General features: G+C 38.0%; 1 protein-coding gene across 1 annotated transcript in view; it reads right to left on the bottom strand.

The window, feature by feature from the left end:
- Positions 1 to 8,964: 8,964 nt before the first annotated feature.
- The window catches only part of HPSE (heparanase), a 40,418-nt gene continuing 35,800 nt past the window's right edge, over positions 8,965 to 13,582 (bottom strand). The window contains exon 12 of the mRNA XM_036763832.1: positions 8,965 to 9,279. Within this exon, the coding sequence (XP_036619727.1) occupies positions 9,120 to 9,279 (160 nt within the window). The 3' untranslated portion in view covers positions 8,965 to 9,119. The remainder of the gene's footprint in view (positions 9,280 to 13,582) is intronic.

Below are 13,582 nucleotides of genomic sequence, written 5' to 3' on the forward strand. Positions count from 1 at the left end.
TTGCCATTTCCTTCTCCAGATCATTTTACAGATGAGGAAACTGAGGCAAACAGGGCTAAGTGGCTTGCTCAGGGCCACACAGCCAGTATTTGAGGCTGTATTTGAACTCAGATCTTACCTGACTCCAGGCCTGGTGCTCTAACCACCGTACCACCTAGCTGCTGGGTACATAGTAAATACTTAATGAACGTTTTATAAATTCATTCAGGCCTATCCTATCACCCCCTCAAGGTTCTCAGACACCCTGAGAGGGTTAGGAGATCTCTTTTCTCTGCTACTGGCTCAAGCCCACAGTATTGTCCCCATTTTAGGGGCTCAGTGACTAGCACTCCAGTTCTATTTAGCCACTTAACATCAGCTTTTTTTATTTAGTATTTTATGTTTCCCCAGTTACATGTAAAAACAATTTTTAACATTTGTTTTTAAAACTTTGAGTTCCAGATTCTCTCCGTCCTTCTCCCTTTCCCCCACTGAGAAAGCAAACAATTCGATACAGGTTATACATGTGTAGTCATGCAAAACATATCCATAATAGTCATTAACATCAGCTTTTACCTGAAGGAATATTTACTTCACAGATATAGCAAGAACAAACACACAAACATTTTTTCTAAAATCTTGATGTGATAGATAAGAGTAGGACACAGAAGGTTAGGTTCAAAACAGCTCTGTTCTTCCATAGCAGCAGTCCCACCAAATTCATACCCTGAGATGTTGCATAGCTGATGGATGAATCCTTCCACTGGCCTGGAGTCCTGCATGGGTTCTCCTGAAGATTACTCCTTGTTCCGCAGGTCATCAATGCTGTGCTGGATGAGAAACTTGGACAATGCCCTGATTCCTGCTCTTCCTGTGGTTTCTGGGAGATTGGAGACTCTGCTTTCTTTATTGGACACTGTGAGTGAAGGAGTCACTAAGATCCGAGAGCCTGCAGAAATGAATCAGGCAAAGGGTCCCTAGTTGAAGATGATAAGCCTTTTGGATGCCTTCCCAGCTAATCCTCTTAGATGAACTAGGTATGGAGTGTTTGTTGTCTCTGAGGCACTTCCCTTGCCAACCTCCAGGAAGCAGTTCCTTCGATTCCCTGGAAGCTTCTTCCATATGGAGCAAGCTGATGGGGTCTTCACATGTACCAGACTTCCATTACAGAAGAAATCAGTACCTCATCAGCCTGCTTTATCTTTTATAAGTTACTCACCCTTTTATTTGTTATTAACACTTTGGTTAATGGGGCAGGAAAAAAAATTTGTGTATGGATTACTTATAGAATTAGATTGAAAAGAAATTCAGCCCCTCAGATAAAAATGTTGAGAGATGTAAACTATCTTGAGGACCGGAGAATAAACCGCCCCTTAGATCAGTGAACTGAGAGGACTTGTTTGAAGGCAAGGCACTGTTTGAAGTATGGATGACTGACCGCAGAGATTTGTGGTCTACCATTTGGCAGCTAGGAGGCGCAATGGCTAAAGGACTGGACCCACAGTCAAGAAAACGAGTTCATATATGGCCTCAGACACTTATTAGCTGTGTGACCCTGGGCAAGTCACTTAACCCTGTATGACTCAATTTCCTCACCCATAAAATAAGCTGGAGAAGGAAATGGCAAACCACTCCAGCATCTTTGCCAAGAAAACCCCAAATGGCATCACGAAGAGTCAGACATGACCGAACAACAGTTCATTTGTCAATGTCTGTTTTCAAAGTTTGGAGGTTATAATTAAAAAATTATAACTCAAACAAAATTTTGGGGACTTTGGGACAATTATGTAAGAATCTGACAGAAAAGTGGATTTTTTTGAGTTATGAGGAGGCTCTGATTTGAGACATTAGTATAGTAGGAAAGCAACTCAATTAGCGGTAGACTGTTGTTTCTCTGAGTTAGCATCCCCTTTACCTAGAGTTTCCGGGCCTTTGGCAGGGAAAGACTCTAGATAGCCATACCTCTTTTTTTACCTAACAGCTAGAAAGAAGCATTTATAGAGTGATATTCTGGAAAGCAGAGGGGACATATATACTATACAACAGGAGAAAATAAAATGCAACCATGGTAAAGTCACAAGGAAACAGCTAATAGAAATGGAGCATAGAGAGGAGGAAGAAGCAAGTCAATTATATTTATGGTGGAAACGCTATTTCCTGATCTCTGTATTAAACTCTTTCTAGTGCTATAAGAAATGATGACTAGGATGCTTTCAGAAAAACCTGGGAAGACTTATATGAACTGCTGTAAACTGAAGTGAGCAGAACCAGGAGAGCACTGTACACAGTAACAGCAATATGGAATGATGAAGAGCTATGAATGACTTAGCCATTCTCAGCAATACAACTATCTAAGACAATTCCGAAGGACTCATGATGAAAAATGCTATCCTCCTCCAGAGAAAGAACTGATGAAGTCTGAATGCAGGTTGAAGCATACTTTTTAAACTTTCCTTTTTATTCTTGGGAGGTTTTTTTTTGGTTTGTGTTTTCTTTTTTACATGACTAATATTGCGTAACAACACAGGCATACACTATATTAAATTGCTTGCTTTCTCAAGGAGGGAGGAGAGAAAGGAGTGAGGGAGAGAATTTGGAACTCAAAACTTAAAGAAAAGGCTGTTAAAAATTTTTATTTACATGTAATTGAGAAATAGAAAATAAAAATTAAATTAAAAAACTCTATGTATGCACAGTATGGAAAGGAAGAGAATAAACATTTATTATCCTATGGGCCAGGCCCTGTGCTAAGCACCTTATCAATGTTAGTTTAATTATTTCCTTGAGTGGGCACTGCACAATTATTGGAGATAATCTTTTCTTCTCTTACTGAATCTTTTTCTTATCTTACTGACCTCTGGTCAGTAAAGATTAGACTTCTTTATAGCAAGGCTGTGAAGGAGTACAGATTGCCTTTTGGCACACTGATTTTTCTGCTGTAGAACAAATACAAAAATGATGTCTCTTCCTATTCTCAAAGAACTTTATGCATACTGAGTACATGGGACCTATTTCTTGAGCACAATTTTAGCAAAGCCATATGCTAGCTAACATTGTGATGATATAATGTTTCTCAAAGTTGGATATGTGTTTTCATATGTGCTTTTTTTGGGTCTCCTTCAGTAGAATGTAATTTCTGTGACAAGAAATTGTTTTATTCTTTGTTCTTGTATCCCCTGCAGCTAATACAGCTCCTGGCACATAGTAAGTGCTTAATAAATTCTTGTTGTTGATTGAAAAAAAAGCTATGGTAGAGGAGGTTAAGAAGCAACTAGATGAAGACAGAAGGAGGAGCTTTGGAACATAGGAGGAGTTGGGGACAGAAGTCACGGAAGGTGGCAAGAGAAACTTATTAGGTCTAAACCAGTATCTAACACTATACACCAGGATAGGTTCCAAATGTGTACATGTCTTAGACATAAAGGGTGACATCATAACCAAATTAGAGAGCAAAGAAATTACCTTTATGATCTATGGATGTTGTTATTCAGTCATTTCAGCCATGTCTGACTCTATGTAACTCCACTTAGGAGCTTCTTGGCAAAGATACTGGAGTGGTTTGCCATTACCTTCTCTAGCTCATTTTACAGAGGAGGAAAGTTGAGGCAAACAAGGTTAAATGACTTGCCCAGGGTCACAGGGCTAGCAAGTGTCCGAGGCTGGATTTGAACTCAGGAGGATGAGTTTTCCTGATTCCAAGCCCAGTGCTCCGTCTCCTGTTGTAGTCATTGTATAAATTGTTCCTCTATTTACTTTACTCTTTGTCATTCACCCTACTAAGGATTCTCTGAAATTCTTTCAGCATTTTTCTTTATGGCACAGTTTTGTGTCATTACATTCATATATTACAATTTGTTTAGCCATTCCCCAGTAGTCTAAGTCTTAGACTCTAAGACACAATATTAGGCATTCCTTTATTTTCCAGTTCTTTTTTTTCCCTTTTAGTTCCTTTTTCAGAATCAGGAAATTTTGTTTTGCTGGAGTCTATTCCCTCCTTGGTATTTTCCCCTTTACTTATCTCCCTCCTTCCTTCCCCACCTATGGAGTTTAATGTATTTCTACACCAAACTCTTTGTATGTGAGTTCAGCTTTCTCTTTCATCCATTTCAGATAAGAGTGAGATCCATTTGATATCTACTTCCCCCCCTTTTCCATAATTTCCTTCTTGGACACCCCACTTAAAAGAAATAGCAAATTTCACCTCCTTCTCCCTCCTTTCTTCACTATTCTCTTCTTCCAATTACCCTTCTTTCTCTTAAAATGCTCAGAACAGAACCAAGCCATCAGGACATCTGCTTTTCTCATTTATACCCTTTCAAGACATTAAGGTTCAGAAGGGACACCTGTTTTATCTTTCCCATTAGGATGTTAGCACTGCATAGACATATAGCCCCTTCCAATTGCTGAAATAAGTGTGCCTTTCTAGGTTTTCTCTGCAATGTGGTAGCTTCATTATATTCTACAAATCTAGGAATGAATTCAGATAAGTGGGTCTGTTTTCAAATTACTTTAGAAATCCAAAATATCATAACATACCAAATCTCAAATGCTTTGCTATAGTAAACACACCATTTTTACAAATGATTTAAGAATGTTATGAACTATAGTGACTTGACAGTGGGGAGAGAAAACAATAAAGATAGGTTTGTGTCTGTTCTGTCAACTAGATTTTCTCTTTTGCTAAATCAAGTCAAATCAATAAGCATTAATTAAACACCTACCATATGCCAGGCACTGTGCTAAGGACTGGGGATAAAAAAAAGGCAAGAGATAGCCCCTGTTCTTAAGGATAATGGGTGAGAAACATGCGAACAACTATGTATAAATATGATATAGACATGATAAATTTGAGGTAATATCAGTGGGACTCTCAGAGGGAAGGCAGTAAGGTTAAGGGTGAAGACAAGGAAAATGATTTTATAAAAATATATTCAAGTACTTGTCTTTGAGTTTTTCATTGGGAGCAAAAGCAATTTTTAACTTTTGTGGCTATAGCATATGTCAAAGGATGTTGGATTTCAAGTCAGAATCCAGACTTAGACATTGGCTGTATAAATCTGAGCAAATCATTTAACTTCCTCAGTGTTAGTTTCTTCATCTGTAAATTGGAGGTGAGACTTGTATTACCTGTGTCACAGGGTAGTCTTGAGGTTCAAATGGTAATGTGAAGTGCTTTGTAAAACTCCCCTGCCCCAAACAGACATTATCATTAATAATAATTTCCCTTCCAAAGAACACTAGTACAAGCATCAGCCTTAGTTGCTAAATAAGGTTTAAAAAACAACTTTTTTTTTTTGCATGGGGGAAGGCAGGGCAATTGGGGTTAAGTGACTTGCCCAAGGTCACACAGCTAGTGTGTCAAGTGTCTGAGGCCAAATTTGAACTCAAGTCCTCCTGACTCCAGGGCCGGTACTCTACTCACTGCGCCACCTAGCTGCCCCTAAAAAACAACTTTTAATAAAAGTCAGGATTCCTACGAAGAAACTCTACAAGACATTTTAATAGCTTGCACTTAAAATATATTTAATTATATATTGTAGTAATTTCTATTTTTAAATTTTATTTTAAAATAGCTAGCATTTCTATGGTACTGTAAACTTATATCAACTTATTTAACCCTCACAACAACCCTGAGAGATAAGTGCTATTATTATCCTCATCTTAGAGGAACAAACTGAATTGGAGAGAGGTTAAATGATTCACCTAGGATCAAATAAGAGTCTGAGGATGGATTTGACAATGGATTTAGTTCTTTCTGACTCCAAATCCAATACTAATCCTAACCAACTGTGCCACCTAGCTGCAGTAGTAGTTGTAACAGAAGATACCTTTTCTAGAGGTTTTAGACTTTATTAAAGTTCCTCAAATGATTATATGAACTTATTCAAAAATTGTAAAAGTGGTTAAAGAAGTAATAAAAATGTGAAACCAGTTTACTTAGAATAAATGACTGTCTAATATATGAGATATATCTTGGAAATTCTTCATTTAAAAAAATTAAATTTGCTTTTTAAAAAAAATCAGCAAAATCTACCTGTTCTCCTTCCTACGCCACCTTAATTAAAAAATAAAGAAAAACAAAGCTCCCTTTGCAAACATATATAGTCAAGTAAGGCACATTTCACATTGTCTATGTCCAAAAACAAAAGCCTCATTCTGCACTCTGAGTCCTTCGCCTCTCTATCAGGAGGTAGGGAGCATGTTTCATCATTAGTCCTCTATAATTGTGATTGGCGATTGTAATGATCTAAGACTGAAGTCTTTCCAAGTTGTTTGTCTTTCTACTATGTTGTAATTGTGCAAATTGTTCTTCTGGTTCTGCTCATTTCATGCTGAATCTCAGTTCATACAAGTCTTCTCAAGTTTCTCTGAAATAATTCCCTCCATTATTTCTTATAGCACAATAGTGTTATCACATTTATATGCCGTAACTTGTTCAGCCATTCCCCAGCTGGTGGGTACCCCCTCACATTTCCTCTCTTTGCCACCACAAAAAGATCTATAAATATTTGTGTACATCCTTAGAGTTTGCTTTGCTTAGTACTAATCACTCTTAATCTACCCCATCTAATTCTTTCATCTCCCCCTTTCTACTTATTTCCTTGTTGAACAAAATGTATTTTTGTACCCTACTCTGTAGTTCTATAGATTCCCTCCCTTGACCAGTTACAATGAAAGTGAAATTCAAGCATTAGCTGTTCCTCCACTTCTTCCTCTTTGTATAGACTTCTACTTACACACCCCAGATTATATACTCGTCCCCACCTGTCCTTTCATTAACCTTTTCCCTCCCCTTCCATTCTTCTTTTAAGATCATCGAGGCATAACAGAACCACTCCCAGGTTTTATATCTAATTAGCCTCCTTTTATGATTGCTGATGATGATAGGATTCAGAGGGGACATATGTAATATCTCCCCATATTAGAACATAAGTGGTTTAGCCTTGTTTAATCTCACTCAAGTTTGCCTTTGTAGTTCTCTTAACTCCTGTGTTTGCACTTCAAAGTTTCTATGTAGCTCTGGTCTTTTCATCAGGAATGCTTGGAAGTCCTCTATTTCATTAAAGAACCATTCTTTATAATTATAATTTTTTTATAATCCCTGTAGGATTATACTCAGTTTTTCTGGGGAAGTGATTGTTGGCTGTAAGCTCATATCTTTTGTCTTAGAGAATATTATATTCCAAGTTCTCCATTTCTTTATGATGGTGGCTGCTATGTGATACATGTGCCACATGATGGCATATGATCCTGACTGTGACTCTTTGGTATTTGAGTTTTTTCTTTCTGGATGCTTGCAATATTTTTTATTTGATGTAAAAATTCTGGATTTTGGCTATAATAGGCCTGGGAGTTTTCATTTTGGGGTTTCTTTCAGGAGGCAACCAATGGATTATTTCTATTTCTACCTTGGCCTGTGGTTCCAAGGGATCTGGGTTGTTTTCTTTTATTATTTCTTGAAGTATGATGTCTACACTCTTTTTTTGGTTATAGCTTTCAGGTCATCTAGTGATTCTTAAATTTTTTCTCCTCAATCTATTTTCCAGGTTAGTTGTTTTTGTTATGAGATCCCTTAGACTTTCTATTTTTTTTTCTGTCTTTGGACTTTGTTTCAATATTTCTTGCCTGATGGACTCATTATTTTATATTTGGTCCATTCTAGTTTTTGGGGAGTTTGTTGGTTGGACAAGGTTTTGAACCTCTTGTGCTAAGCTGTTAATTCCTTTTCTTTCTTTCTTCCATAACTCTGATTTCTTTTTCATTTTTTTCCCTTCAGTACTATTTTCATTTGTAAAAAATTTTAAAATTCTTGCCTCATCTCTTCCAGGAAATCTAATTGAAGTTTTGTCCAAGCTGTGTTTTGTTTTGAGGGTTTGTTCATAGATATTTTGGAGTCATTATCTTCTTCTAGGTTTGTCTTGAGTGTCCCTATCATCCTAATAATTTTTTATGGTGGGATTCTTCTTTAGTTAGCTCATTCTTCTAGTCTGCTTCTTGAGTTTGGACTTCATTTTAAGGTCAGCCTCTGTTCACTTCTGGAGGAAAGGTCTAGGCTGGTCCTACTGTTGTAATTTTTGGGGGTGCTGAGTGCTGTGTTACTTTGGGATGTGTAATATTTCAGTGTTCCAAAAGTGGTCTGATCTGGGACAAAGTTGGCTTGCTTCCTCTTCCTGCTCCCCTGCCCCCCACCCTGCCTCCACAATTTCCTGATTTGGATTTTGGTCTGAGCAACAGGCCTATGGGCTTGCCCATTTGGAGTTGCAGTACTCTGCTGCTGGACTTGGTCACATCAGCCAACTGGAAAGTTCTGATGGTTCAGAGCCACAGAACTGCAGGCTCCCCTTTGGTCTGGGATTCCTGACCTGGTTATTTCTTTTCAGGCTTCAGTTTGGGCTAGAGGCTGTAACCCAGACTCCATTCTGCTCCTGGGGTCCAAGCCCCACAGATGCTACTTGCATCTGTTCCTTGATGTTGTTGCTTGCTTGGTACCTAGGTGCAGCCTCTCCTTAGTTCACCCTAGACCTGTGCCTTGGCACTGGGTAGTAAGCAGCAAAGTTGCCAGCTGGTACCTGTTCCTAAACCCTATACAAATTTTAAACTTCTTTATGCTGGATCCAGGACCTCAGATTGCCCTGCTGCGTAGCCTTTCCTTGTACCGGCACCCTCTACATTGTGAACCCCCAGCTAGACCCCATCCCCAGGGTCCCTTTCTCTGACTCAGTAGACCCCCCAAAATGGCTCACTGTGATTTTTTCCTTAGATTTCTTGATCAGTATTAAGTCTGGTACATTTTCTAGATCTTTTGGAGGAGTTTTTCTTTTGGTGGGGGGATGAGGGAGAACTCACTGAACTTCCTGCTACTCTGCCATCCTGGCCATTATAGGCATTTTATAAAATTTCATAAGGCTTCATTTTTTGAGAAGAATAACACCATAACATTAAGGGTCCATAAATTATTTTATTAAAAATATGAAAATATAAAAACACTCACAAAATTTAGGCTCTTTGACATGTTATTCACTCAGACCCAGTCTTTGTTGCTTGGAAGCTTTCCTTAATGATATGTGATGATATATTTGCCTGACCTCATAATGCTCCTGAACTTCATCCATAGGATTAAATTGATCAGCCTTCACCTTTTAGATGCAAGTGACAACTTTAGCATTTAGTATAACAAAAAATCCATATGATAAAGGTGGCAAAGTCAATGGACAGCCAAGGCAGAGGGGTTTGCCAAAAAGTTCTGGCAATGTTTCATCATCCACCATCTTGAGAATGTAGCCATTCAGTTTCACAGATCTGAAAGTAAATGGGGGAAAGACGCTGATTTAGTCAAATAATTCATGTTTCATCTACTCAGAAAATGTTTAATTTGGAGGTTTTTTTCAACAAATTAAAATTTCTGAAAGTATGTGTAATATGAATATAATCTAGTTACATATGTGCTACATTGCATTTTATATTAAAGACCACATATAATTGTCAGTCATCATTGCTGGGTTGTTATTTTATAGTTGTTTGTTATTTCTGCTATTGACGGGGAAAGAAAATCTAGCTGGTTTTATTTTCTAAGTCAAATTCAACTCTAAAGAATGAAAATCAATAGTAAAGCAGACAGTGGCAGCTAGGTGGGGCAATGAATAACATGCCTGAGCCTGGGGTCAAGAAGATCTGAGTTCGAATATGGCCTGATGTGATACCGTATAAATTACTTAATCTCTGTTTGCCTCAGTTTCCTCATCTATAAGATGGGAATAATAATATAATTAATAATAATGATCACGATAATAACCCAGGGTGGTTATAAGGATCAAACGAGACATTTGTAAAGCACTTTGCATAGTGCCTGATACATATTGTTTAGTTGTGGCTGACCCCATTTGTGGTTTTCTTGACAAAGATACTGGAGTGGTTTGTCATTTCCTTCTCCAGCTCATTTTACAAATGAGGAACTGAGGCAGAGTTGAATGACTTGCTCAGGGTCACACACAGCTAGTTTTGTCATCTGTAAAATGATACTGGAGTGGTTTGCCATTTCCTTCTCCAGCTCATTTTACAGATGAGGAAACTGAGGCAAACAGGACTGAGTTACTTGCTCAGGGTCACATAGCTAATAAGTGTTTGAGGCCAAGTTTGAACTCAGTATGATGAATCTTCCTGACTCCAAGGCTGGCATTCTATCCACTGTACCACCTAACTGGATACATAAGGTGAGTGTCCACTGATTGGCAAGTGGCTGAATATTGTGGCATATGAACATAATGGAATTTTATTACAGGCTGGGAAATGATGAATATAAAGAATTTAGACAAGAAGGAATTTTTATTTGGACTGGAAGCCAGGTCTCCTTGACTCTAAGATTATCCAATATGCAGTATTCCCTCCCACCTTAGACAAAATAGACACTTAATAAATATTTGCCACATTGAAGTGAATCTAAATACAGGATGTTACTTGAACTTGATTCAATGTCATCTAGATGGATGTTTCTTGTGTTCCATATTTTATAGATAACCACTGTTTTAACTATTGATCTGTGGAATTACCAATTTGATCAGCATGCTTTCTACATCTCCATCAAAATCACTAATGAAAATGTTGAACCCTAGATGTTCCAAAAAGGGCTGCCTTGCTGGTTAACATGCACTGTAGGTATCATTCTTCACCCAAATAGAAATCCATCTAGAGCCACATGCTGTAGGCAGGACCAGGAGAATGATTTACACATAGAGCACCATAAAATAAGGAGAACAACACGGAAAGACTAGAACATGAATCAGTGCAGTGACCAATTGGGACTTCCAACTGATGTTGAAACATGCTCCCCACCTCTCAGAGGAGAGGTGGCAGACTACAGATGGGGAAAGAGGTACACATTTTCAGGCATTGCCAATGTATTGATTTATTTTTTTGGACTCTATTTGTTACATGGAAGGATTCTTTTAAAAAAACCATATTGATATCCTTTGTTTTTAATGTCTTTATTTCCAAATGTACCTCTTTCACTTCTCCTTTCCTCCTAAAGTCACTAACAATGGAGGATTTTCTTGGGAATGACAGGGAGGGAGTTAGGAATAGAGTCAGTGGAAGTTGATTGTAATGTTTAAAAAAAATAAGGCACTTGAATAAAACATTTAGAGAGGACAAGAGAATAAAACCAGAGTTCATTAGTTTTTAATTTGATGTAATTAAAGCACTGGTTAAAGAAATAGAAAACCTGACCAATGAAACAAGAGTAGGTTAATAAGATCTAGAAACAATGTATTTAAAAGAATCAATAGAATGTGTTTTCCCTTGATTTTTTGGTAAGAAGTAAAATTAAAAACTCCATGTTCTTTGAGAAGAATTTTAAAAATTCTGACTGACCATTGTAAACAGAAAATCCTCAAACCTTCTTTTCCCTGGTACTAATCCTGGTTTAACATGGGATCCATATATGCAAAAGGGTCTCTTCAAGATGTGACATGTCAGTTCTGTGGCATCCAAGATCCAAGATGGGATCCTGAGGCTGACATGGCAAGTATGCTGTGATACCACTTTTGCTTTTAGCACTTACATCCCATAAGTTATTAGTTGGGTACAAAAGCAAATACTGTGACCACCAGCAGGAAACCATAAGTATTAAATGTCATCTCAGTATAAAAGAAATGACAGCCTGTGGCTTCACAGAAGAAATACTTGATAAAAGCATTTTGCTAAAAGTTTCCATTTCAGAGAGGTAAACATAATTTTTCTGTGTAGTTTTCCAGTAAAGGTGAATTAAACAATAAGACTGGCAACATTTGGGCTCAATATAGTTAGGGAAATTTCCATTTGGCTGAAGAATTCTATCTGTAGTAATAATGAGAGCAACTGCTGTGGGGAACATGACATAGTCTGTAAGAGATGAACAGTCTGATGAGAGATGAATAAGGATTATTGTGGAGCAGGGTTTGCTCAGTTGAGATCAAATCACACACATTTGTAGTGAACCCAGTGACTTTCTCCAACAACGGTCTATACTCCTATGGAGGAGGAGCAGATGAGGCAGATGGGAGTGTCCTGACAATACCAGCTCACCCTTATATAGTTCTTTAAGGCTTGCAAAGCACTTTACATATCTTACCTCATCTGCTCCTCGCGACAAACCTGAAGCAGGTGCTATTAATATCCTCATTTATAAAACGAAACAGGCTTGGAAAAGGTGTGACTTGCTCAGGGTCACAGGACCCAAAGTGGGCTTCAAGCCAAGGCTTCCCGACGCAAAGTCCAACACTTCATCTACTGTGCCAAGCTGTTTACTCAACTTGTTAACTGTTGTTGCTGTTGTTATTCTCAATAGCTAGCATTGATTTAGAGTTTAAGGTTTGCACAATGCTTTACAAATACTATTGCATCTGATCCTCCCAATAAGCTTGAAAGATAGTCACTATTATACTCTCCATTTTGCAGATGGTAAAACTGAGGCAGACCAAGATTAAGTGACCTGCCCAGGGTCACACAGCTAGTGAGTGTCTGGGGCTGGATTTGAACTCTTGTCTTTTGTCCTGACTCCAGGTCTAGTTTTTCATCTATTGCACCATCTGCTTGCCTCAAGTTTAGGGTAAAAAGGCTGAGAATGAAAGACACGTGGACAAGGGACTCAAGGTGGAAGGAGAATATACCTCTGAAATGGTTAATCGGTGGCTGGAAGCTGGGCAGAAAAGATAATGAAATCAGAACAGGGTCGATTTTGTTAAATTGCTCCCCACCCTCTTGCTCTTTCTTTTTTAATCTTCATTACAAGGGAGGGCTCTTAGGGTAGAGAAACACGAGGGATACATTCAGAAATAAATGTGATGTAAAAGCAAAAGACATTGAGAAAATTTTTTTTGTTTGTTTTAGCTTTTTGGTGGGGGGCAGCTAGGTGGTACAGTGGATAGAGCCCCAGCCTTGGAGTCAGAGAGACTTGAGTTCAAATCTAGCCTCAAATACTTACTAGTTGTGTGACTCTGGGCAAGTCACTTAACCCTAATTGACTAAAAAAAAAAAGACAATTATTTTTAAAAATAAAAGGCTGGCATAGACTCAGGCTGCTTCAATAGAAACAGGTACAGATAATAGTTCTGTCATACTTGACCATGGTTGGAACACACTCCATTGGCTGAGTTTTATTCTGAATAGCACATTTTAAGAATGAAACTGGAAAACCACAGTGTGCTGAACATAACATACAAAAGTCTAGAATATTCCACATGAAGAAAGTTGTAAGAAGGAGGAATGTTTAGCCTGAAGATGAGAAGACTTGGGGGATATATGATAGCTGTCTTTAAACGGGTGTCATATAGCAGAGAAAGTAAATTTGATTCTTTGTTGTCCTGAAAGAACCAAGTTCTGTAGGCAAAAGTGAAAGTTAGAAAGGAGTAGGTTTTGGCTCAGCATTTAAAAAAAAACGAATTCTTCCCTTGTGGGCTACCAATTAAATGGGGTGCTAAAAGTAGAGACTTTTAAGTCTATCAGGGATTCTACAAAGAAGATGAAATAGTAAGAATTAAGCTATAAGACATCTCTAAATTCTATAAAAATATTTAAGGAAAGTATTTCGTTCATCAGTTCATTCAGGGTCTTTGGTAAAATCCATAAC

This window comes from Trichosurus vulpecula, chromosome 6 (assembly GCF_011100635.1).
Source record: "Trichosurus vulpecula isolate mTriVul1 chromosome 6, mTriVul1.pri, whole genome shotgun sequence".
Lineage (NCBI taxonomy): Eukaryota > Metazoa > Chordata > Mammalia > Diprotodontia > Phalangeridae > Trichosurus > Trichosurus vulpecula.